The 15,945-nt window shown below is 36.1% G+C and overlaps 1 protein-coding gene across 2 annotated transcripts in view; it reads right to left on the bottom strand.

The window, feature by feature from the left end:
* SLC25A36 (solute carrier family 25 member 36) overlaps positions 1 to 15,945 on the bottom strand; it is a 42,445-nt gene that overhangs the window by 16,115 nt on the left and 10,385 nt on the right. For both annotated transcript variants that reach the window (XR_005019660.1, XM_036849968.1), the window contains exons 2-4: positions 8,306 to 8,470; positions 3,596 to 3,673; positions 1,407 to 1,507 (exon numbers count right to left, since the gene is read on the bottom strand). Coding sequence is in view for 1 of the 2 variants with exons in the window: in XM_036849968.1 (XP_036705863.1) it covers positions 1,407 to 1,507; positions 3,596 to 3,673; positions 8,306 to 8,470 (344 nt within the window). In the remaining variant the exon portion in view is untranslated. The remainder of the gene's footprint in view (positions 1 to 1,406; positions 1,508 to 3,595; positions 3,674 to 8,305; positions 8,471 to 15,945) is intronic.

Below are 15,945 nucleotides of genomic sequence, written 5' to 3'. Positions count from 1 at the left end.
TTACACTCAAATTTGTAGAAGGAAAAATCATATCTAGTTGTATTCAACATCTGTAAAAGTATATTAAAAAAATTCTAGTTGTAACTAGATGATCTCTGTGGTATTAAAGAACTAATTCTCAAAACATAAACCTATGTAGAGCAACCCACTCATTACAAGAATAAGGTAATGGAGATTCACATAAATTACCTAACTTGGCCAAGATCTCTCTTCATTGGTAAAGAGTATTTCACCACCTTGATCTTTAAAGCTTTACCTTCCAGCTTTAAAACTTCAATGAGTCAGTCAACAATTACTAAATATAAAAAGCCATGAAAATAATTTCTAAGGTACATGCTAGATTTATTATATGGCTATTGACCTTTCAGAAATTAGTATTTCAAACTTACTCTTAGTTCATTAAATATGTGGTTGAAATTGATCCAATTTATTTCTAAACAGAAAATGGTTAACAGTTTAAGGCACTCATTATTAAGCATCTAATTGAAACTCAATATACTGATCAACAGTTGACAAAAGTAGTTATAATTTGCTTTATAAAGTCACAGCATATTTTGGAAATGTGAGACATGGTTAAATATACAACAAATCTCAGAAAACTATAGAGAATTTTTCTAATGAGAACCAAAGGTCATGGCTTTGTCTAACATGCAGGGCAGCAAATGATTCCAGAACCACACTAGTCAAACCAATCTCCCAGTTTATCTTTAAGGCAGTGCAGAGGCCCAGGACTAGTTGTTTTAATTCAGAATCATATAGTCTCATCAATGATGATAGAAGAGTTCCTGGAAACATTTCTAGAGCAAGCATGTACACATATCTGGTACCTACATTTTGAGTGTTATCTTAGTGCGATTTATGTGGAATGATAAACATATTTTTCAATACATACGTTACAAAAACTCTGAATTATCAATAATATATCACTCACAAAAATTTCAGCATTTGAGCACAGGACAAAATGAATACTTTACCAAGAACTGCCGGCACATTTCAGACAGAAGCCAAAACATGCAGCAAAAAGGGAAAAGGCACTAACAGAAATTGAGGAGAAAAGAGTAAATTACAGCTCTGTAACTTGTAAGTGTAATTATGGTTGGATTGTTAAAACTGTTAAAAGTGATCACTAAATATTCAGTGGACTACACAAGACAATGTAAATATTATATTACCTGCATGCTATCACAAACTCCTAAATACAAAAATGCCAATTGACAACAGATTTTACATATACCACCTAATCAAATTTATTGTATACTAATAAATGTAAAAATCATGTTTACAGATGCTAATCAATGAAAAGCACATTAACTGCCTTAACTTTACAAGGTTAAATTCATCAAAATTCAATATTAAGTCTCTAGGTGTCAGAAAATTTTTTGTTTTTTAGTATCATATATTCATACCTGCCATTGCAGCTGAAATCATGTGTACCTGGGTAGAATCAGGATCAAATAAACCATTCAACTTTTCCTTGCAGTTTGAATAAGCAGCAAAGTATATTGCTCTAAAATAAAGATTTAAATTTTGTCAATAAGCATGTTGCTTAATTCATAAGATTTAAAAGACACATAAATTGATCTTTATTATTCCAGAGTCCAGAAATCTAAAAACATAATGTCTTAGTTTTTATTTACATTCTCATGTAACATCACATACATTATCTTTTCATGAAGACCATGAAGTACTTTTTGTATCAACTCATTAAAGATAAAGTATCCTCAGATAGTCCTACCCCAATAATTTGACAGCAACTAACTGAAAAAGTATAAGACTTTGGCAGGCCTATATAATGCTAATAAGGCTAAGTTAAATACACTTAAGTAAATGTGATATGAGTACTTTATGTTTTTTTGAAGAGAGGAAGGTAGAACTGACTCAAGTGATCAAAGTATATGTTAAACAATTTTGAGATACTGTGCTATATACCAATCTATACTACACAAAGAGTAGTTCACAGCACCCTTTAAAAGAACAATTGCAAAAGAAATCAGTCCCATCAGGTCAGATCTTGTTTTCTAACATTTGTACACATTGCATTAAATTTGTAAATATTTTCCCTGTTAACTTATTGACTGTGACTTCATGCATCTCAACTACCTCCTCACTGTTTAGCTTTCCAGGCATTGAGTTACTTGCTTGCTGTATCAAATATCCTACTATTGCCCAACAATCCTGATTATCTGTCCAATAAGGGAAAGAGTAAACAAGTAAAAATGTGGAGAGTATCACTGCTGTGCTTTTTTAATGTGTTTAAGAAAAAAAGGAAGTTAATATGACTGAAAATGAAACATTCTACTTCATGAAAAAGAAAAAAAAAGGATACATTGAATGATACCAAATTAGCAAGGGGAATAAATAATGCATTACTAGAAATGAATAAGAAAAAAAAGCATCCTAATGAGAAAATGGGCAAGGAATATACATAGGTAATTCACAGAAGAGAGATACAAATGACAAATAATTACAAGAAGGAGGACGTGAAAGCACCAAAATAAAACAAATGTATATTTAAAAGCAAAAAAAACAGCAAAAAATCATGGTTAGTCTATTTGGCAAGTATTAAAAGACATGGATAGTAGCCAACATTGGTTAATATGTGGATAAAGAGCAACTAATTCACTATCTGAGAATAAAAAGATGGCATGCCTTTTCAGAAGGCAATTGAGCAATGTTCACTAAGTTTAAATGTTCATACGTCCTTTTATCCAGAAATTCTACTTTTCGGTAACTATCCTAAAGAAAAATATTTGCTTAAATACTCAAGAATAAAGGTACAGCTATGTTCACAAAACCATTGTTTTTAACAGCAAAAATCTGGAAATAAATCTAAAGGTTTATCAATAAGGGATCAGTCATACTATACAATTTTTAAAAGCTTCACTTATTTTCATAGAAAAAGCTTCAAAAAAAATTTGGTGAAATATTTTTAATATGATTCAATTTATGTAAATAATAATAAGTCTACATATTATGCTTTTTATGTACATAAGCCAGAAAAATTAATGGAAGACTATAAACCAACTGCTTATCAATGGTGGTTATGTATGGGGAGGGAAGAGGAGTAACTGTGTGGAAAGGTGCACACGGTGAGAGGTGATGGGTTTAAGGTAATATGTCAAGCTTTACACTACACTTTTTTTAGTCTTTACAATAAGAATGAAATTTTGGATCATTTTAAAAAAAGAAAGAGCGCATAAAAAGTTGAAACCCAATAAATAAGATATGGATCTACTACACTGTTTGAATACAGAGAGCTGGGTACACATTTTCACTCTGAATGTGAACTCTGCAGTGTTCTATCATGGAAGAAGTCAATCTAAGATAAAAAGAAATCATAAAAAAATGACAAAATTAATGTCTTAAGGCCTTCTTGGTTTCTTGAACTTGGTGCAAAAACTGCTTCACAATGATCTCACTAAGAGGTCCTCTGCACCTGCACACGGTGAAATCTGCCGATCCTTTTAGATGGCTACTGGTACCCATTTGTTACACCACAGTGCTTTATCTTGATTTCTCTTCAGGATCCCCCCTCATGAAGCTTGAAACAAGAAAGACTGCCACAATTTGATTAACTTAAATGTATTTTTTTTACCTGGAAGGGGCCACCCCCACTAAATTGGGGCCTAATCCTCTAAACAGGGAACGAGGCCCTTCTTTTTCCAAGATCACCCTGAAAGAGAAAAATATTATTTAGAAAGAAATGTCCTTCAAAGTGTGGTACTTTATACAGCAAATGTAGAGTCTAAATTCCCCATGTTTGCACTATATGTTATAAATACTCTTTTGTCAGTGTTGCTCACTTATGAAAATCTGTTTTTCTTGACAAAGTATAAATTAATAAAGATTGATAACAGATTTAGCAGCAATAATAAAAAGCACTCCTTTCAGATTCTTTCCTGAAAGTTTTCAAGACATAATTATCAATATAGATTTCTACATTTATTTTCATATGATCATGCTACTCTTATCTTCAATCTCCTCTATTTTACTACCTTTACCAGCAAATTCAATTCCCAATTAGAAATGTAGTTCCCTCCTAGTATTTGAGGTCCCTTCCTTGATATTGGACAACTCCCTCATACTGCAGCATTATCTTATCCAACCATTCCAGGGAAATGCCATGGCAAAATTTATCACCCTAACATCCTTTAGGGTACTAAAATGGTTAGTCTGCTACTATTTCTTCCTCTACTTAGTTAACATTTACTATATTGAATAGGTACTGCATAAAGACTAAGCAGAATAAGGAAACAGAAAAGAGGGTAAGGCCCCTGCCACTGAGAAGTTTGCTATCCAGTCGTGGAAAAAAGAATTATATTGAAATAAATAATTTAACAGACCATATCAATAAGCAAATACTATACAAGCTAGATATATATGCCCAGTAGGAAAAGGAACAGAGACATGTCCAAGTCATGGAAGGCTTTCTGAAGGTGAGTTATTAAATGAAGTTTTGGAGTAAGAAACAAAGATTGAGGAAGAGTAGGTATTTTAATTCAGACTTAACAGACTGGGCCAGTGGTTCTGAAGCACCTATATACTTAAGAATGATCTCTTGAAAGGCAGCTGAGCAGAATGGTTAATTAAGGGCCTGAACTGTGGGGCCTGACTTCCCAAAATAAAGAGCTCAATTTTGGTAAGTAATGACTTTCCTCTTATCCTTATTTTCATCAGCAGTAAATAGAGAAAAACAGTACTTTTGGGGGAAGGGGGCAGGTAGGGTGGTGCTTACTATAAGGAATAAATAAGTTAATTTAAAAAAACAGCTTAAGACTTCCCTGGTGGCGCAGTGGTTAAGACTCCGCCTGCCAATGCAGGCGACGTGGGTTTGAGCCCTGGTCTGGGAAGATCCCACATGCTGCGGAGCAACTAAGCCTGTGGGCCACAACTACTGAGCCTGCGCTCTAGAGCCCACAAGCCACAACTACTGAGCCCAAGTGCTGCAACTACTGAAGCCCATGTGCCTAGAGCCCATGCTCCGCAACAAGCCATCGCAATGAGAAGCCTGCACACCGCAACGAAGAGTAGCCCCCGCTCTTCCCAACTAGAGAAAGCCCACGCGCAGCAACAAAGACCCAACGCAGCCAAAAATAAATAAATTAAAAAAAAAAAAAAGAGCTTAGAAGAGTACCTGGCTCACAGTAAGCACTTGGTAACTCTTATCATTATTACTGGAGCATTTGTTCAAAATGCAAATTTCTTAGATCCCACCCTCAAAGTATTCTTGATTCAATAGGTACAGGACAGTGCCCAGCAATCTACATTTTTACCACGCCACCAGATGACTGACACAGGTGATACAGAAGCACTTAAAAAAAAAAAAAAGAAAGAAATTTTATTTTTTTATTTGGCTGTGCCAGGTGTTAGTTGTGGCACACAGGATCTTCATTGTGGCATGCATGTGGGATCTAGTTCCCTGACCAGGGATCGAACCCAGGCCCCCTGCATTGGGAGCGCAGAGGACCACCAGGGAAGTCCCCAGAAGCACTTTTGATAAAACTAGATTAGACAGAAGCAGAATTAAGAATGACAAATTGCAGAGCACAGTTTGAAAATTTCCGTGTTTGCTAGCCCTTTCTGTTAATAATCCCTTTGAGAAGTAAAGGAAGGTAAGTGTCCTTTAAAAAAAACACACACATTTGCAAACACTCACAATTTTGCATACAATTTCACCTAATTTACAGACCTCTTGAAGCTCATCCAAGAGCCCCTAAGAAATTGACAGAGCCTGGGGGGAATTCCCAAAGTTCCTGGTTAAGAAGCCATGAAACACTTCATAGCCACTAGGATGGCTATAATCAGAAAGAAAGATGGAGTAAAACAAAGGTTGGTGAGGAATTTTATTTTATACTTTATTTTTTGGCAAGGAACTGGAAATCTCATTCATTGGTGGTGGGAATGTAAAATGATGTATCCGCTTTGGAAAACAGTTTGGCAGTTCCCTAAGGGTTAAATATAAAGTTACCATACAACCCAGCAATTCCACTCCTAGTATATCCCCCAGAAAAATAAAACATGTGTTCCTATAACGGCATTACTCATAACACCCCAAAAGGGGAGACAATGCAAATGTTCATCAACCAATGGGTGGATAAATAAAATGTGGTATGCACCTATACAATGGAATATTTGGCAATAAAAAGATATTTGTTACAACATAGATGAACCTTGAAAACATACTAAATTGAAAGAAACCAGTAAAAGACCACATACTATATAATTTCATTTATGTAAAATGTCCTGAATATGCAAATCTATAATGAAAGAAAATAGATTAGTAGTTGTTGCCTAGGGCTAGGGGGAGAGGAAGAGGAGAAAACAGGAGTGACTGCTAACAGGAAAGGGCTTCTTTTTGTGGTGGTGATGAATAGGTTCTAAATTTAGAGTGTGGCGATGGTTTGAACAACTCTGTGAATATACTAAAAACAACTGAATTGTACACTTTAAATGGGTGAATTTTATGGTATGTAAATTATCTCTCAATAGAGATGTTGGGAAATTAAAAACCAAAGGAAGAAACCATGAAACAGACTGATTAGGACAGAGCCCCTGAGTAGGGAAAAAATGGGAATAAGAGTCAAGAGACTGGGCTTCCCTGGTGGCGCAGTGGTTGAGAATCTGCCTGCCAATGCAGGGGACACGGGTTCGAACCCTGGTCTGGGAAGATCCCACATGCCGCGGAGTGACTAGGCCCGTGAGCCACAATTGCTGAGCCTGCGCGTCTGGAGCCTGTGCTCCGCAACAAGAGAGGCCGTGACAGTGAGAGGCCTGCGCACCGCGATGAAGAGTGGCCCCCACTTGCCGCAACTGGAGAAAGCCCTCGCACAGAAACGAAGACCCAACACAGCCATAAATAAATAAATAAATAAAATTAAAAAAACAAAATTTATAGCCCTTAAGTTTAAAAAAAAAAAAAAAAAAAAAGGGGGGGGGCTTCCCTGGTGGCGCAGCGGTTGAGAATCTGCCTGCCAATGCAGGGGACACGGGTTCGAGCCCTGGTCTGGGAAGATCCCACATGCCACGGAGCAACTGGGCCCGTGAGCCACAACTACTGAGCCTGCGCGTCTGGAGCCTGTGCTCCACAGCAAGAGAGGCCGCGATAGTGAGAGGCCCCCGCTTGCCACAACTAGAGAAAGCCCTCGCACAGAAACGAAGACCCAACACAGCAAAAATAATAAAAAAATAAAAAATAAAAAAAAAATAGTCAAGAGACTTTAAGGCAAGAGAATGCAGAGTCGGAAGCCATCTGGATACCGATGACAGGTGAAACATTAAACTCTCTTAAATGAGAAATCAAAACAGAGCCCAGAGGGATTCCTACAGTTCCTCTGAGGAAAGTGAGAGAAGGCAAAACCACTGAAAAATAGAATAAAAAAATATAGTATTGTCACAAAGGTCAAAGGAAGAATTTTAAGAAGAGGAGCGTTACATTCGGTAATAACTGTCAAAATCATGATATTAAAATACTCTATTATTAAGCAGATAGAAGTATATATCTACAACAATGCATTTTAACCCCAAATTGTTAACAATTTTATTCTACCTACTCATGTACTTAAGTAAATTTGAAAAAAGAGTGATGAAATCTTTTGGTAGTGAAAAACACACAGTATGAGTTTACTTGCTACTACAAAATAAACACTGCTGAACTAAGCTCAAATAGATTATGTCCCAACTGAGCTGATAAGACAGACACACAAGGCATTCAGTTACATATCTAAGTTTAAACATATAAAACTCAATTTCAATAGTTTTGAAATTTCAAATCTAATTTGTAACATAATGAAGTATGGTAAAATGTAAAAACACATCTTTTTCAAACCATTAAGAAATGCCGAACACTGAAGTACATTTTAAAATCAGTAGAACTCTGCTTTAAATCTTAGTTATATTTAGGTTATATAAAAATCAGACTGACATTAATTGGATGTACTTACTTGTGTGAGCACTTGGAAAATTAAAAATACACATACAGAGTTAGCATTTAACATGATCACATTTCAAAAATAAATGAATTTATTTAAACAAAACAAAATACCTATAATGTCTTGAGAAAATAAATCCACTGGATAAATGTAGAAAAATACTCCAAATACACATGATTTGGAAATAATATTACATTTTATATTATCCAACTTACTGTTCCTCTCCATTAGGGATTATTGTTTCTACTGAATTTATGGGAGTAATTCTGTCATTAAATTTGTAAAAACCTTTTTAAATATGGCAGAATATAAATAAACAAACATGGGCATCATTAAGGTAAAGCCGACCAAAAAATTCATGAATACTGTGCTCTCACTTTAGACAATGGAGAGGTCCAGGAGACACTACTCGATTGACACTGGCTCCAGTCATGGTGTTCAGCTGAACTTCAGAGATATAAAGTGTCACAGAAGATGACTGCAGCCGTGTTTTTACAACTTCCAGTGGACATGTCAGAATAGCTCCCACCGTACCACCACATCTACAAAAAAATGCAAAGAACAAAACTTATCTACTTAATTCACAAATTAGTACACATGCGCAGAGCTGTGAAACAAATGAACAACTGGGGCTTTGTGAAGGTACTAAAATTTACGATTTTTGGTTTTAGAAGACTAAATAATTTTTTAAATGTTTCACTTATTTGACTGTATACAAACACCTTTAGTTGTTAAAAGTAACTGAGCTTAGGGCTTCCCTGGTGGCGCAGTGGTTGAGAGTCTGCCTGCTAATGCAGGGGACACGGGTTCAAGCCCTGGTCTGGGAGGATCCCACGTGCCGCAGAGCAACTAGGCCCGTGAGCCACAACTACTGAGCCTGCGCATCTGGAGCCTGTGCTCCGCAACAAAAGAGGCCACGATAGTGAGAGGCCCGCGCACCGCGATGAAGAGTGGCCCCCGCTTGCTGCAACTAGAGAAAGCCCTAGCACAGAAACAAAGACCCAACATAGCAATCAATCAATCAATCAATCAATAAATTTTTAAAAAAAAAAAAAAGTAACTGAGCTTAATATCTACCTAGCAAGAATAATTAGCTGAAGATTCCAAACAGTGGGTGTTACTACTGAAATTTACTGTTACGTCACATCATAGCTTTAAACACTGTTCTAGGGTTTTATTTGGTACTCCTTGCCCAGATATTACTTGTGTTGAAACCTAGACCATTATTTGAATTATATCCTATTTCTCAAACTCCTATCTTATCTTTCAAAATTCAAGAAATGGTCTTGAGAGCAATATGAAATAAACCACTGATGGATAATCATACATGTCCCCTTATTTTAAATATCCAAATACTCAGAGACATTTCACCTACAAATAAATATGGAATTTGAGTCTCAAAATCTGTATGTTAGGCCCACCATGTGGGAATCTGTGCAAAGTAGGTAGGCTTAGCTAGAAGAATCCAATTTAAATATAAGGACTGATCACCAAAACAACAACAAAATAAAAGCTCTTAAATGATATTATTTAAACTTTTTAAAGGTATATAAGAGACAGGCTGACTAATTATTCTTTTTAAATGCAAGACTGGAAAATAATTTTCTCTTAAAGCATTAATAGCTACTCAGTGGAGCTCTGAGAACTGTTTTCTAACCAGAGGAAAATCACTCAAGAGACCTCTTACTGCATTGAAAGAGAAAAGCAGACTGAGTCAGAAGTAACCTGGACCTCCAAAACAGGCATTAGAGCAAGAAGAAAAACAGCCCACCACAGAAAGATACTAAACAATTCTACGTCTAGAATTTTAAAAATGTGTATATACAAAAGATATAATAAAAGGAAAGCAGGCATGAAAACAGTACCATTCCAAAAAAAGTTAAGACAAGAAATCATTAACAAGAGTATTTCATACTAATTTAACAGTACATGCCATCAAGAAAATAAAATTGAAACAAACTTTATGCAATAAAAGTGAAAAATTAACACAAGAAATGAAAAACAGAGAACATCCACATGTAAAATAAAACTTGATTCTTACCTCATATCATATTTTAAAAAGTAACTCAAAATGGACTATACAAAACTTCTAGAAGGAAACATTTGGAGAAAAATCTTTTTGACTTTGGGTTAGGCACACATTTCTTAGATTGAACAACAAGAAGCAAACGCATGAATCATAAAAGGAAAAAACTGATAAACTGGACTTCACCAAAGTTTAAAAATTCCACACTCTGGAAGAAACTGTTAAGAAAATGAAAAAACAAACCACAGTCTGAGAGAACTATTTGCAAAACACTTATCTTGTAAATGCTTATATTCAGAAACAAAACTCAAAAATAAAAAGAACTAAAAAAAGATGAACAGATACTTCACCAAAGATATATGGATACAAATAAACACAGAAAGATTTTTCAAAATCATTTTTCATCAGGAAAATGCAAATTAAAACCTCAATGAGGTACACTGCACATCTACTAATGGATAAAATTAAAAAGATTGACAATAAGAAGTGTTGATACAGAGCAACTAGAAACCTCAAACACTGCTGGTGGGAATGCAAAATGGTAGGTTTTTTTTTTTTGGGGGGGGCCACACTGTGTGGCTTGCAGGATCTTAGTTCCCCAACCAGGGACTGAACCCCGGCCCAGCAGTAAAAGTGCAGAGTCCTAACCACTGGAACACCAGGGAATTCCCACAAAATGGTAGATTTTGGAGAAAAAAAAAAAGGTACAGTTTGAAAAAAAGACTGGTGGTTTCTTACAAAGTTAAACATATTACTGCCGTACAACCCTGCAATCCCACTCCTAAGGTGTTGACCTGGGAAAAACCAACACATACAGGCATACTTTAGAGATACTGTAGATTCAGTTCCAGACCATCCCAATACAGTGACTACCACAATAAACTGAGTCACATGAATTTTTTGGTTTTTTAGTGCATATGGAAGTTATGTTTACACTATACTGTGGTATATTAAGTGTGTAATAATAGCATTATGTCTAAAAAAAGTATGTCTTAATTTTTTAAAATGCTGATCAAACTTATAAGTTTTTGCTTTGAAAAAGCAGATGAGTTTCTTTTTTAAATTTTTATTGACATATAGTTGATTTACAATGTTAATTTTTACTGTACAGCAAAGTGATTCAGTCATACATATATATTTACATTCTTTTTCATATTCTTTTCCATTATGGTTTATCACAGGATATTGAATACAGTTCCCTGTACTGTAAGAGTAGGACCTGGTTGTTTATCCGTTCTATATATAATAGCAAATTTATAAGCTTTTGCACAGCAAAGGAAACCATAAACAAAACGAAAAGACAACCTACAGATGTGGGAGAAAATATTTGCACATGATGCAACTGACAAGGTATTAATATCCAAAATGTACAAATAGCTCATACAACTCAATATCAAAAACAACAACCTAATCAAAAAATGGGCAGAAGACCTAAATAGACATTTCTCCAAAGAAGACATACAGAGGGCCAACAGGCACATGAAAAGAAGCTCAACATCACTACTTATTAGAGAAATGCAAATCAAAATTACCATGAGGTATCACCTTACACCAGTCAGAATGTCTATCATCAAAAAGTCTACAAATAATACATGCTGAAGAGGATGTGGAGAAAAGGGAACCCTCCTACATTGTTGGTGGGAATGTAAATTGGTGCAGTCACTATGGAGAACAGTATGGAGATTCCTCAAAAAACTAAAAATAGAGTTACCATATGATCTAGCAATCCCACTCTTGGGCATGTATCTGGAGAAAACTCTAATTCAAAAAGATACATGCACCCAATGTTCATAGCAGCACTATTTACAATAGCTAAGACATGGAAGCAACCTAAACGTCCATAAACAGATGAAAGGATAAAGAAGATGTGGTATTATATACACAATGGAATGTTACTCAGCCATGAAAAGAAATGAAATAATGCCATTTGCAGCAACACTGGATGGACCTAGAGATTATCACACTAAGTGAAGGAAGAGAGACAGAAAGACAAATATATGATATCACTTCTATGTGGAATCTAAAAAAAAATGCTACAAATGAACTTACAAACAAACTTATGGTTACCAAAGGGGAAAGGGAGAGTGAGGGATAAATTAGAGTTTGGGATTAGCAGATACAAACCAGTATATATATAATAAACAACAAGGTCCTACTGTACAGCACAGGGAACTATATTCAATATCTTGTAATAAACTATAATGGGAAAGAATCTGAAAAGTATATATATAAAAATAACTGAATCACTTTGCCGAACACCAGAAACTAACACAACAATGTAAATCAACTATACTTCAATTTAAAAAACAAGAGAGAAAAGCATACAATTTATTTAATGTAAGTTTTAAGTGGAAAACTTTATAAGAAAACGAAGACCCTAAGAAGCGGCTAAAACTGAGCATTTTTATGCTAGGTTTGATGAAGAATGGAAAATCATGGGAAAATGTGATAGGACAGAAAAAGGGTATGAGGAAAGAAATAAAAATGCTGTTGGGAAAATGGCTCTGATAGACTTGCTCAGCACAGGGTTGCCACAAACCTTTAATTTGTTAAAAAAAAAAAAAAGGCATTATCTTCAAAATACAATAAAGCAAAGTGCAATAAAACGTGCTATACCTGTATATGTCCACACAAAGACCTGTCCATGAACGTTTACAGCAGCTTTACTCCTAATAGCCAAAAACTGGAAACAACCAAAATGTCCATGAACTGATGAAGGATAAACAGACTGTGGTCTATTCATACAATGGATTACTGCTCTGTAATAAAAAAGCAGCAACCTGGATGAATCTCAAAAACATTATGCTAACTGAAAAAAAACGGCACAAAAGGCTTTCATTTTATAACATTTTCATTTTTATGACATTCTGTAAAAGGCAAAACTAGAACAGAAGTAAGATCAGTGGTCACCAAGAGGCAGCTGAGGTGGGAATAACTGACTGCAAAGGGCATGGAGAAATTCCTGGGATAACAGAAATGTCCTCTGTTTTGATTATAGTATAGGCATACATCATTTTATTGTGCCTCACAAGTAATGCGTTTTTTAATAAATTGAAGGTCTGTGGCAACGCTGTGTTGTTAGATGATGGTTAGCATTTTTTAGCAACCAAGTATCAATACATTTGGGGTTTTTTTGTTTTTTTTTTATTGACAGCACCTCACGGCTTGCGGGATCTTAGTTCCCCAACCAGGGATCAAACCCATGCCCCCTGCAGTGGAAGCGCAGAGTTCTAACCACTGGACAGCCAGGGAATTCCCAGCAATCAAGTACATTTGATCCTTGAATAACTTGGGGGTTAGGGGTACCGATCCTCTGCACAGTCAAAAATCCACGTATAACTATATAGTCAGCGCTCCTGTATCCGTGGTTCCACATTTGTGGATTCAACCAACCATGGGTTGTGTAGTCCTACAGTGTGCATTTACTGAAAAAAATCTGCCTATAAGTGAACCTGTGCAGTTCAAACCCATGTTGTTCAAGGGTCATCTGTATTTTTATATAAATTTATTTATTTACTTATTTATTTTATTTTTGGCTGCATCGCATCTTTGTTGCTGCGTGCGGGCTTCCTCTAGTTGCGGCGAGCGGGGGCTACTCTTCGTTGTGGTGTGCGGGCTTCTCATTGTGGTGGCTTCTCTTATTGCAGTGGCTTCTCTTATTGTGGAGCACGGGCTCTAGGCACGCGGGCTTCAGAAGTTGTGGTGCTCGGGCTCAGTAGTTGTGGCTCGTGGGCTCTAAAGCGCAGGCTCAGTAGTTGTGGTGCATGGGCTTAGTTGCTTTGCGGCACATGGGATCTTCCCGGACCAGGGATCGAAACTGTCTCCCCTGCATTGGCAGGCGGATTCTTAACCACTGCGCCACCAGGGAAGTCCCCGGGTCTTCTGTATTTTTAAATTAAGGTATATGTTTTTTTTTAGACATAATGCTATTGAACACTTAATAGACTACAGTATAGTATAAGCAAAGCTTTATATGTACTGGGAAACCAAAAAATCAGTATTTCTCAAAAATTCCACTTATGACTTTAAATAGGAAATTAAAAAATTTAATCCCCCAAAAGAAAAGATCAAAACCATGATTATATTTTCAGAAATCAAGCATCAATTAGACAAACACTAGGGCCATAAAAGATTTGAAACAAAATTAAGTAAGCCAAGGGAGACTTCTACACTCAATGGATAAGAAACTGATATTTTTAAACAGCTATGAAATAGGCTTAAAAACCTAATTATATATAAGGCCCAAGGAGAATCTTAAAAACAGAAGCCATAGTTTATTTATGTTAATTGTTCAGGCTAAGTAGTAAGAGATATGAATCATCACAGTATACATTTTAGTATATACTGCAGAACTCAAGAGAGCCTACATGGTAGACCACACTGTATTCACACTATAGTAGTGATTTATTTATAGTAACTCATATTTGTTTTTAATTCAAATTTGCCTAGCTTTTTGAAAGCTGTTTAATATATTTACTTTGTAAGCTTATTGAACATAAAACCCAATAAGACCCCAAATTTGTAATAAACATGCAAAATTTATATTCTGTAAAACCTAAAGAATATGTCCTTGGTTTTCACAATGAACATGAATTACTTCCATAATTAAAATAAATAAAAACAAGCAAAAAGCAAAGTTAGCACATTCACAAGAATGACTACCTATATCATACTCAGTCATTCCTGGTTCTGAGAGAATAAACACATTACACAAAGAAAACAACCAACCAACCTACCAGGGAAGAACAGTATCTATGCCTCACGGGCTTGTTGTAAGGATAATATACGATACATGATATAACCCATGACGTGACACATAGAAAGTACTCAATAAGCATTAGCTACTGAAGTTGTCAGCATCTATTACTGATTATAGCAACTAAATTTTTTAACAGAACTATTACAAATACTTTATGGCAGACCACAGACATATATACTATGATTCCTAAAAAAACCACTTCAATAAATAAAATACATGATCTAAACTGTACAGAGCTGCGGGGGGAGGGCGGTGTAAATGGGTGTACACACAAGCACTTACACTGTCCTGAAGCAGTTTTACATTATAAAATGCAATAGGTATGTAGTACAGGAGTGACACTCCAGTGTTTCTCATGCTGCTTTTTTTTAGAAATTCACGTTCTTTTATTTATTTATTTATTTATGACTGTGTTGAGTCTTTGTTTCTGTGCGAGGGCTTTCTCTAGTTGCGGCAAGTGGGGACCACTCTTCATCGCGGTGCGCGGGCCTCTCACCATCGCGGCCTCTCTTGTTGCGGAGCACAGGCTCCAGACGCGCAGGCTCAGTAATTGTGGCTCACGGGCCCAGTTGCTCCGTGGCATGTGGGATCTTCCCAGACCAGGGCTCGAACCCGTGTCCCCTGCATTGGCAGGCAGATTCTCAACCACTGCGCCACCAGGGAAGCCTCATGCTGCTTTTATCTTAGTCATTTTAAAGTAATTATTTTGTACACTGAAATCATCATAATTGATGTAGAGAACAAAACTACTGCTGTCAATAAACATTTAAAAATCTCTATGTATGAAAGCAGGATTAACTACATTAGATTTATCTCTTCACCATGTCAAAAATCTCACTGTCTAAAGGAAAATGCCACAAGGACAAAGAGAGGAGAAATTAACACGATTTCAAGCAATGAAGCAAATGGGAAGGATTAACTGCCTTGGCAAAGAGAAAGAAAGGCTTGAAGAAGGAAACACCAAAGAGAAGCAAACAGTTCTGCCCTGCTGAACCCCTTACAACAGGCCTAATGACTAAGGGCACCAAGTACTCAAGATGGAGGTAAGGCTAAGAATTTAAAACAGAAGGACTGGCTGACAGGTAATGTAGCAAAGCTAGGATACCCAGGTGGTATTCTCTTCCTCCCCGCCATGGGTAAAACTGTATTCCAAGGCAGAAGCCTAATTTTCTGAAGAACATGAACTCAAACTGTGAGGTCAGGTTTAACGGGTACAATGGATGCAAAAAACC

This window comes from Balaenoptera musculus, chromosome 4, assembly GCF_009873245.2.
Source record: "Balaenoptera musculus isolate JJ_BM4_2016_0621 chromosome 4, mBalMus1.pri.v3, whole genome shotgun sequence".
NCBI classification, from domain to species: domain Eukaryota; kingdom Metazoa; phylum Chordata; class Mammalia; order Artiodactyla; family Balaenopteridae; genus Balaenoptera; species Balaenoptera musculus.
The sequence above is the reverse complement of the archived record's forward strand: the minus strand, read 5'-3'. Positions and strand labels throughout refer to the sequence as shown.